The sequence below is a fragment of the Myotis brandtii genome, unplaced genomic scaffold (assembly GCF_000412655.1).
Source record: "Myotis brandtii unplaced genomic scaffold, ASM41265v1 scaffold358, whole genome shotgun sequence".
NCBI classification, from domain to species: Eukaryota; Metazoa; Chordata; class Mammalia; order Chiroptera; family Vespertilionidae; genus Myotis; species Myotis brandtii.
Window position 1 is genome coordinate 2165160 of NW_005363772.1, and position 11113 is coordinate 2176272.

At 43.0% G+C, this 11113-nt stretch overlaps 1 protein-coding gene across 1 annotated transcript in view; it reads left to right on the plus strand.

Annotated features, from left to right (window-relative positions):
• The window catches only part of LOC102254701 (60S ribosomal protein L28-like), an 82985-nt gene extending 73000 nt beyond the window's left edge, over positions 1-9985 (plus strand). The window contains exons 2-3 of the mRNA XM_014544260.1: positions 7384-7800; positions 9683-9985. Coding sequence (XP_014399746.1) covers positions 7432-7800; positions 9683-9814 — 501 coding nt within the window. The 5' untranslated portion in view covers positions 7384-7431 and the 3' untranslated portion in view covers positions 9815-9985. The remainder of the gene's footprint in view (positions 1-7383; positions 7801-9682) is intronic.
• Positions 9986-11113: the final 1128 nt, after the last annotated feature.

The window sequence follows — 11113 nt, forward strand, 5'->3', positions numbered from 1 at the left end:
GGCTGACAGTTTCTACTTCTGAAAACATTAGGTAATGCAATAAGGTTAAATTCAGGTCAAAATTCTGAAGAAAATATCCATGGTTTTTAAATTTTTTCCTGTCTTTTTTAAATTTAGAAATATTGTCTTCACTTTCGTGGGAAAGGATTATTACAGTATTTACCTAAAATAAAGAAATATCTCTTTTAAAGCTAAGTATATACCATGAATAATAATTTATCTCGTATATTTCCCAATGAAAAATACTACTCTAACACTCAAATTCTCCATCCTGTTCGTTGCCTCGTCATACTCATCAGTGTGTGAATACTTATACAGATATGCATTTTCAAGTGAATTTGCAGAGGAGAAAATATGCTTACAGTTTCATTAATAAAGATAAAGCACATGCTAATTAAGTCAATTAGTGAATGCTCTAGGTCAGTGGTTCTCAACCTTCCTAAAGCCAAGACCCTTTAATACAGTTCCTCATGCTGTGGTGACCCCCAACCATAAAATTATTTTCGTTGCTACTTCATAACTGTAATTTTGCTACTGTTATGAATCGTAATGTAAATATCTGATATGCAGGATGTATTTAGGCGACCCCTGTGAAAGGGTCGTTCGACCCCCAAAGGGGTCGTGACCCACAGGTTGAGAACCACTGCTCTAGGTCCTTGGACTTAATAAATGAGCTGTATTGTATATAGGTCTTTATAACTCTCTTTGATCAGACTGTCAATTACTAGAGATTAGGGACTGCAATCCTTCAGTATGCACAGGCCTGACACATAATGGAAGCTCAATAAATAATTCTCAAACCGGACTCTCAAACAGGCCCTAAAGGCTATGGATAAGTAAGAAAAAGAATAAAAATTTAAAAATAAACTTAAATCTCTGGTCATATATTTCTTTAAGATATTGATATACCCTAGCATTATATATAGACTCACTAAAGACTGGTAGATAAAAGGGAATGCAGACCTCCAGGCATAGAGTAATACACTTTATGAGCAAACTAGTCTGAAAGTAGATATGGGTTGTTTGTTTTTTTCTGTTTTGGTTGGACGTTGTTATTTCTAGTATCTGCAATTAAAGGAACTGAACTGTGGCATCCAATAATTGTCAGTACTTATTGTCAATTTAAGGCCAAATATAGCAAGATTCCAGGAGCAGTGGATTTTTATAATGGTTCCACTTCTTTCCTCTCTCAACAGTGTGTCTCCTCGTGTGTGTGTGTGTGTGTGTGTGTGTGCTTTTCACATCATTACTTTTCTATTTAAAGGTGAAACTTTTGAGAATAACCACTGGAGAAATGAGTTTAGTCTGATCTGACAAACTAAAAACATGAAAACAAAAATGAACCAGTTTTGACACATCATCTCGTATCTCACTTTTCTAACACTAGCTCCATCTGCAAAATTAAAAAACAAAAACAAAAACTTTATCTTAATTTTTTTTCTCTAAAAATACATAATGTAAGAAGGAAGTATTGTAAAGTCATATACTAGTAGTTAATACACAGCCCTGCTGTGTGCATCAGATCCACGTTAATGCACACGAGCTAACAACATTCAGGATGTCTCTCTTTAAAATGCTGGGCTCATTCTATCCTCTTTGCCCAAAGAACAGTCCTGGGTATGAGAAAGAGAAAAGACTTTTTAAAACAGCTCCTTTCCCAATGGTCTCCCTTTCATTAATCAATCTAGCCCATAACTATTTATTGAGTGCTTACTAAGTATTCTCTGATACAAAGATGAATGCAGCCAGGTCCGACTCCTTAGTGAGCAATAGAAGAGTTGCCACTCTGTGTGCCCAAAGCACACTGGGTGCAGGAGGCAGGAGCCATGTTACTGTCAGGAGAAGCCAGGAAAGGCTTCCCAGAATTGTCTTTCCGGCTGATCTGGGAGGGAGAGTTGCGGGGAGGGGAGGAAGCAGGGGAGAGGACAGTGGGAAGGAAGGCCCTTCAGAATCGGTGAAGCCACAGGAGTAAAGGTGCAGGCAGCGAAGGACCTCATATGTTTGGGAGGCGTTTGGAAGGGACAGAGGGTAGAGAAGTAAACAGCACTTGGACCCGAAGGCCCTAGAAGGAATGTGGGATTTGTTCTTTAGACTTTAGATAGCTGCTTCTCAAACACTGTGTGTGTACTCACCCAGGGGCATGGGAGGCTGCAGGATAAACATAGGGCAACCTCTTAGAGTATCAATTTAACATGAAGATTTGGGGAGGGAAAACCATCGTTTTTATGTAAAAACTGGAGGCCCGGATCTGTGCACCATTGGGGTCCCTCAGCCTGGCCTGCACCCTCTCGCAATCTGGGACCCCTCGTGGGATGTGGGTCTGCCGGTTTTGGCCCAATCCCTGCAGGCCAGGCTGAGAGATCGAGCGAAATCGGCAGTCTGACATCCCCTGAGGGATGTAGTAGTGCATGAAGCGGCAGGAGGCCCGGGAGGAGCCCAAGCCTGGGCCGGCATCACCCAGCTCCTGCTCATCCTAGCCCAGCTGTGCCTGCTCCTGTGTTGAGCATCTGCCCCTGGTGGTCAATGAACATCATAGCGACTGGTCAACCAGTTGTTTGCTTGTTCAGTCGTTTGGTCGTTGGGTCACTTAGGCTTTTATATATATAGATAAATGTGTATATGTTGCAGAAAGCAAAATTTTCAATCTGGCACAATTGCTTAGAGCTTTGCTTTAGATCCTCAGATTTATTCTCTTCAACCCTTAGGTGTCCTTCAGTAATGTCTGGGAAGTCATTGCTTCGTTGGTAAGGAGCCTGGACCTGGGTATGGCCACCCAATCCCAATCAAGAGACCAGCACCATTGGGCTGGCTCCATGCCCCTCCAAAACAAACACCACTCCTCTGTTCCAAACATCCCATCCTTCCTCCCTTCTCAGGATTACATTTGAGTAGGTGCTCAAAGTTTAGGTGAAAGAGTAATAATTATAACACCATTTATTAAGACTACTGTGTGCCATGCACTTTATATACATTACGGCATTTAATCCTTGCTCTCCTGTTAGAAATTGTGCTTGTTTTGCATATGAGAAAATGAGAACTAAGGTCACATGGTTGGAAGGGTGGGGCCAGACTTTGAAGTCAGATCTTCCTGCCCCCAAAGCCCATTTTCTTAGTCCTTTCTTTTATGTAACTTTGCTTGGGGGGGAAAAAAATTCTGACATAGTCAATTACTGGGCGGGGGAGGGGGAGTTTGGAGCAGTGAGACCTGATGCTCAAAACATCATACATAGCACATAGACACAAACAACAGTGTGGTGATAGTCAGAGGGAAGGGGTGTGGGGGTAGGTGGAAGTGGGCAAAGGGAGGGGGTGAAATGGGAACATGTGTAATAGTGTCAGTAATAAACACACACACACACACACACACACACATCATACATGGTGTCCTAAATCCAGGGAGACAAAGCCATACCTACAGGTATAAATAAGCTAGTCTATCCTGGAAGCCACACCTCTCTCAAAGCCACAGGACCCCAAACAAACACTGGGGCTGGGGCAGTAAAACCCGGATGCCTGGAACTGGGGTGGGGCATGGACTCTGCCACAGGTATCCAAACAAGGTGTGTGTACAGGAGAACTGAAACCAAAACGAAAGAGCTAAGGCAAGCAGTCTCAAAGCACCCCTCTGGGCTTGAAAAACCACAAGTCTCTACATAAAAGGGGGCGGGGCTTATTTGCAGATTTATGTAAATTGGCACCTACCAGCCTAGTTGATCAATGTTTATTTTGTACTTTGTACTCACTCACCCTATTGTATGTAGAAAGCTTTTTATCTGGCAAAGTATTCACTACAAGTTTGCACATTGTTTTATAAAAACTTTACAAAACATACATTTTCAGAATCTTAACAGCTTTTATATTTTTGGATGAATAAAAATAGTAGTTGAAGGGCAAGAAAAATTAAATATATAGTCAGAACCTTAGTTATGGGACTTCAGTTCATTAAATGTTGATTCCTGGTCCCACCCTTCGGGATTCTGAGGTAGTACTTTGGGAAGGCCCATGAAGTAGCAGGAGATTCTAAAGCAGAAAGAGTGTTCTGGAATACTGCTCTGCAATGCTCTGTAATCACTTTGCTTGTGTTCTGTGGAAGATAAATAAGGAGGTCCTATGGAAAGTGACATCACCGGATGATCTGATCATAAATTCCTAACTGGGAAGGTCACGGTGGGTAGTCATGCCCCAGACCTGTAATTCCTTTAGGGAAAGCTTTTAAACCAGCCCTGCCCATTGTCCTTGAGAAGGTGGGTTAACACACTTTTGAAATGCCAGAAGTAATACCCCTTGAAGAGGAAATTAACCCTCAAGAGAGCACATAATCTTGTCAACTATCCTAGTGTAATCCAACCCCTGCCTTGCTTTCTCCCACCTTCATGTATGATCCCTCCTTAATTTTAGATGCAGAAAAGAAGCTGCAAAACTTGTTCTCTGGAGCATTTGAGAATTCGCTCCCTGGCATATGTCATCAGTTTGGCTCAAAAACCAAAAAAACTTACAAAAATTCTCTATTGATCTGCATGTTTCTTCCATGACATTTCTAATTTTACCAGTTTTGAAAATGTTATTTTTATAATCAGAACCAAACATCTAGTTTTAACAACAACAACAAAATCATTCTAGCAACTGCTTTAAGCTACCATAAAAACTGCAAAATTCCCACCCTATCCTATGATGTCTTACTAAATATTAGTTACTAGAAGGTATGCAACTGGCAGGCATGCAAGTGTGAACTAAGAATTATGATAAAACCACTAAATTCTAACCTATTAGGCATTAAATGACAATGCTGTGTAAATACTTCATCAAGAACTAGGAGCAGGCCCTGGCCAGTTTGGCTCCGTAATTAGAGTGTCAGTCCATGGATAAAAGGGTCTCAGGTTTGATTCCTGGTCAAGGGTACATACATCGGTTGCAGGTTCTATCCCCAGCCCTGGTTGGGGCGCTTACAGGAGGCAACCATTCAATATATCTCTCTTACATTGATGTTTCTCTCTCTCTCTCTCTCTCTCTCTCTCTCTCTCTCTCTCTCTCTTTCTCCCTCTCTTCTACTCTCTAGAAATCAATGGAAAAATATCCTCAGGTGAGGATTTAAAAAAAACACCATAAAACTAGGAGCAAGGTGGTGTGGCTCAGTTGGTTGGGCATCATCCAATGCACCAAAAAGGTTGCTGGTTTGATTCCAGGTCAGGACACATGCCTGGGTTTCAGGGTAGGGGGCATGCAGGAGGCAGCCAATCCATGTTTTGCTCTCACATCGATCTCTCTCTCTCTCTCTCTCTCTCTCTCCCTTCCTCTCTCTTTAAAAAAAATCTTCAAACAACAACAACAACAAACTAGGAGCAGAACTTTTATGGAGCAGACCTAGAAAGGACAAGAATGCCTGCTGTGTCTACCAGGACACAGATCACACAAATCAGAATGGACAAAGCTTGCTTTTCATGCTTCTCACCACCCAGCTTTCTCCAATTCCCCCACCCACCCTTACCGCCAGGGTTCCTGTGCTTTAGGGTCTATGGCTCCCAGGTTTAAAATCCTGGACTAGCCTGTTGAGGTAGTTTTGGAAACTATCTCATCATCCAGGTATTTGCTGTCCTCCCAGGATAAAAATTCTCTCCTAAAGGGAGCTGGGCCAGTTTCAGGGACTCCTGGGAGAGACTCATTAGCTCTGCACAGGTCACCAGAGGTATGTGTTGGGGAGGAGGACTTCACATTTGATGAGCCCCTGAACTCTAGGCAAGGTACTGAGGGGAGCAGAGTTTGCCCCCCCCCCCAAATATGCCTTTATTTAATTTTTTTCTATTTTTTAAAATTCAGCTTTATTGTTGAAAGTATTACATGCCTCCTTCTTTCCCCCACTGACCTCTTCCAGCCCACCTCCACTCCCAGTCCCAGGCCTTCCACCACCTTATTGTCTGTGTCCTTTGCATACACGGTCTTTGGCACCCCCCCCCCCCTCCACACACACACACTTCCCTCTGAGATTCCGAAGTCTGTTCTATGCTTTTATGTCTCTGGATCTATTTTGTTCATCAGTTTATTTTGTTCATTAGATACTGAGATATTGATGATTTTAAACTGGTTAATTTTAGGAAACAAAAGATTCAGGAAGAACCTTTGACCTTCCCTCAACTGTCTGAAAGAATTTCGATAATCATAGATGACTATCTCTGGTTAGTCTGTCTCTGTCGATTTATTAGACCAGCTACAGTAACTAAATACTAGTAAGAGGGAAAAGAAGGGAGAGTTCTCCTTTCTCTGTAATACTATATTAGGCTTTCACACACATAATCTCACTTAATGTCATCCAAACCTCACAATTACCCTGCATTTCAGAGAGGTTAACAGCCCTCCCAAATTCACACAGCTGATAAGTGGTACGTCCCAGTTACAAATGAAAGACTGGCTGACTGTCTAGCCCAGAATTCCTCATGTCCAAGGGGGCCACATGAGAAACCCTGAGTAAGATCTCAGAAGGCACGAACAGCAACCTGGGGATGTTACTAATTCTGAGCAGTGTAGCACTGAGGGGGCCAATGAGAGACTGGAGAAATGAAGGACTGGTGATGTGTGCTCTGAGGTAAGTTTCAACTTGTTGCTTTTGGACACCATGCAGCATATTTGAAGGGACAACTTGCATACATAAAAGCTAGGATGGAAAATACATGAGGGAAGAAAGAAGCATCTATGCAACTAGTGTCTAAATAGAACTGTGTACTCAATACCATCAGCAGCTTAATTAAGAAGAGATGATGGTAAAGGGGCAGATTTTTTTTTAAAGGAAAGTTTAAATATTTATATTAATTTTTTTTTTTTAGAGAGGAAAGGAGAGGGAGAGAGAAACATCAATGTGAGAGTGAAACATCATTTGGCTGCCTCCTGCATGCCCCCTATCAGGGAGTGGGCAACCTTCAGGTGCCTGGAATAATGCCCAACCAACTGAGCCACACCGGCCAGGGCAATAAAGGGGCTGGTTTTCAATGAAGAAGATCGCTATTTGAAATCAGTTTCACTGATACATGTTCTGTGAAAACATAACTGTGGTGCTATCTTGTTTATAGAGAGCTTAATGTCCTGGGAAAGATTTGTCCACTTTGTTTCATTTCAAGTCATAAGTCTATAAAAATTTTTGTTAGATGAGCAATGAAGAGACATTAAGTATGTGTCACCAAAAGGCTTTCCCTGACCAAGTCACCCCCATCGCCACCCCAGGTTCTCTCTATTGCAAGGGCCTGTTCTGTTTTCTTCAGGGCACCGGGTTCTACTTGAAATTGTCTTAATTTATAGACTACTTGTGTCTGATCCATGTCCTAGGATATCATCACCAGAGCTGTCTGGCTCATCACGGTAGGCCCCATACCTACATCTGTGCTTGGCACGTTGTAGGAGCTTGTTACAAATGTGTTCAAGAAACGTAGCGTGAGGAGCTGCCGCATGTCTGCCCGCCTGATTAGGAGAAACAAGCAGACATACAGCACCAAACCCACTAACCTGAAGGCCCGCAACTCCTTTCAACGGGCTGATGCACCGCAAGATGGTGGGCATGGAGCCGGCGCCCGATGGCAAAGGCGTGGCAGTCATCATGCAGCGAAGATGGGCCAGCGAAAGCCGGCCGCCTCCTCCGTGCGGAGCGGCTTCCCGCACCTGATCCGCAAGAACAAGCACCGTCGGGATCCGCGCATGGACGCCATTGGCAGGGCCAGCTCCATCCTGCGCAGCCAGAAGCAGGTCAAGGTGAAGAGCAAGGGCCCGCCCCACCAAGAGCTCCAGAGAGCCCCTCCCTCTAAACTTAAAGCAATAAAGGTATCAGCCAGCTTTCCTAAAAGAAAAGGAAAGAGGGAGGGGGGGAGGGAGGAAAGAAAAGGAAGGAAGGAAGGAAGGAAGGAAGGAAGGAAGGAAGGAAGGAAGGAAGGAAGGAAGAAAGGAAGGGAAAGAGAGAAAGAGGAAGAAAGGAAGAAAGAAAGAAAAAGAGAGAGAGACAAAAGAAAGAAAGAAAGAAAGAAAGAAAGAAAGAAAGAAAGAAAGAAAGAAAGAAAGAAAGAAAGAAAGGAAGGAAGGAAGGAAGGAAGGAAGGAAGGAAGAAAGAAAGAAAGGAAGGAAGGAAGGAAGGAAGAAAGAAAGAAAGAAAGAAAGAAAGAAAGAAAGAAAGAAAGAAAGAAAGGAAAGAGAATAAGAAAGTAAAAGCACTTGCATTAGGGATTTTTGAAAATTATATTGGCTAAGTTTATTTTTGGATCTGGTAGTGGAAGAATAGTACCTGTAGCTAAAAATGTTACCTCATTATTTGGATTTTATTTACTACCCTGAAAAAGTATATATTGTATATAAAATATATATTACATATAAAACCAACGTTAATTGTGTGCTGACTATGTGCCAGACACATATTATCAGCTCATTTAATCCTGCAACAACCCCATATGTGAGGACAGCATTTTTATCTTTCAGTTATTATAGATGATAAAACTGAGCACAGCGAGGCAACACCCCAAAGTTTTCCATCAGGAAAGTGAGGGGATTGGGATTCAAACCAAAGCCATCTAACTCCAGAGTATCTAGTTCCAATCATATTCTACTGGCTTTCTATTTCATATCAATGTTGTACATGGATATATTTTTTGCCACAAATATGGCAGGAATTATTACATACTTAGAAAAAAATTTTAATTCTAGATTGGTCCTGACATTTGGTGCAAACACTGGTTTAAAAAGAAGACATGGCCCAGCTGGTGTGACTCAGTGGTTAAGCTTCAACTTATGAACCAGGAGGTCATGGTTAGACTCTTGGTCAGGGTACATACCTGGGTTGTTGGCTCGATCCCCAGTGGGGGGTGTGCAGGAGGCAGCCGATCAATGATTCTCTCTCATCATTGATGTTTCTATATTATTATTTAATAATATCTCACTCTCCCTTCCTCTCTGAAATCAATAAAACTATATTTAAAAAATAATAAGTAAATAAATAAAAAGTAGACATGACCCCATAGATTGTGTATTAGTCACAAGAGGAAAACCAGTAACTATACAAGGGAGAAAAAAGACTGCACCTTGACCATATAACCAAAATTAAATTGTCAGTGAGAAGGAGGTGGACATCATATGTCCATCATGGATGGAATACCTTGAGAAGGGCATGGCATCACTTATGTAATGATGCATAACCTGAATCTAATCATGTGGAAACATCAATCAAGACCAAATAGAGGAATATTCCATAAAAATGAACATCTGTGAAACAACAATATCAATGTCAAAAACAAAGGAAAGTTGAAGAGCTGTTTCAGGTGAGAGGAGAATGAAGAGAAGTGGTAATTACATGCAATGTGTGATCAGAGTGGAATCGTGTACTGAAGAGAGAACATGCTATAAAGTTCAGTATTGAAATAAATTGACAAAATTCAGACGTGGTCTATAGATTAAAATATTCTAGCAATACTGTATTGATTTCCTCAATTTGATCACTGTACTGTTTATATAAAGGCAATTCTTGTTCTCAGGAAATACACACTGATGAATAAATACACATGACGTATGCCACCTACTCTTAAATGGTTAAAAAACAAACGGACTTAGGAAAGATGAGGTGCTTTCCATGAGACGAGGGCACTTCATCAGCCTCACCTGGAGTGGATGAAATATCCCCTTAACCTGGCTTCCTCTCTTGTTCCATTTCTCTTCCTCACAGCTCCCTTCTGCATGTGGCTGCTCAAAGGAAGGAAGAACTGGAGATTCGGTTCCATTTGCCAGCTACGTTTCTCATTTAAATGAAAACGTTGCCACACTGTTTAACACAGCCCTCTCTTGCCAGTTTACTTAGCAATGTTGGACTGCTTGTTCCCATGGTGCCATGGCTGACGCGTCAAAGCTGGTGAACAGTTTCTGGAAAGCAACGATGAGCCAACCTGCTGCTAGATTAAAGAAACTGCACCCCACAAACTCTGCGTGATCTTTGGGAAACACATTCTGCCAATGAACCATAATTCATGTTATCACCCCAGCTCCACATCCTATGGATTTCAATGTTATTCAAAGTACAAACCTGCGGCAGCTGAAGCATTACATCAACAGTGCGCTAAGTAGTATCGCACAGCTGATGGAGACCAGAGGTCTGGGGTGAGCGGTGGGGAGGTGAGGACAGGCTCCATCCAGATTAAGCACTGGTTTTCTAGGTTGCAGGTCAAAGGACCTTAGGTGTGTGCAGAAGACCATCTGGTAGCATAGAATGATCAAGGCAGGGAAACTGAAGGAAGTCTAAACTCCCCCCCCACCCCATGGAAAGGAAGGCTATCATGCCTGCCTGAAGCCTATACCCCAGGAGTGCTCTGTCAATGATGCATTTCCCCAATCTCACTATCTTTACAACCCTGCTGCTTGCTCTTGAAACCATGTGATCCTCAGTGAGGTTAGGCTATCTCATGACAGAATAACAAAAATGCAATTCAACCAGTATCTATTAGTGCCTACTATATGCCAGGCATTATAGTTCACATAATCAAATCTGCAATTAGTTGTTATGGAATACATACATATATTTAAATTTATTTTTATATACTTAAATATATATGTATATACTAGAGGTCCAGTGCATGAAATTGTGCATGGGTGGGGTCCGGCCAGCCTGCCCGATCGGGGCCTGCCGGCCAGGGGGAGGGGCCACGGGCAGTTGGCCGGCTGGCCCTGCACCCTGGTCGAACTCCCGGTCAAACTCCTGGTTGAGGGGACAATTTGCATATTAGCCTTTTATTATATAGGACTAGAGGCCCGGTGCACAAAATTTGTGCATGGGTGTGTGTGGGGGGGTGTGTCCCTCAGCCTAGCCTGCACCCTCTCCAGGGATCAGGCCTAAACTGGCAGTAGAACATCCCTCTCACAATCCGGGACTGCTGGATCCCAACCGCTCTCCTGCCTGCCTGCCTGCCTGATCACCCTCTAACCACTCCCCTGCCAGCCTGATCAACACCTAACTGCTCCCCTGCCGGCCCGATTGCCCCCAACTGCCCTCCCCTGCAGGACTGGTCCCTCCTAACTGCCCTCCCCTGCAGGCCTGGTCCCACCCAACTGACTTTCCCTGCAGGCTTGGTCACCCACAACTGCCTTCCCCTGCTGGCCTTCTTTT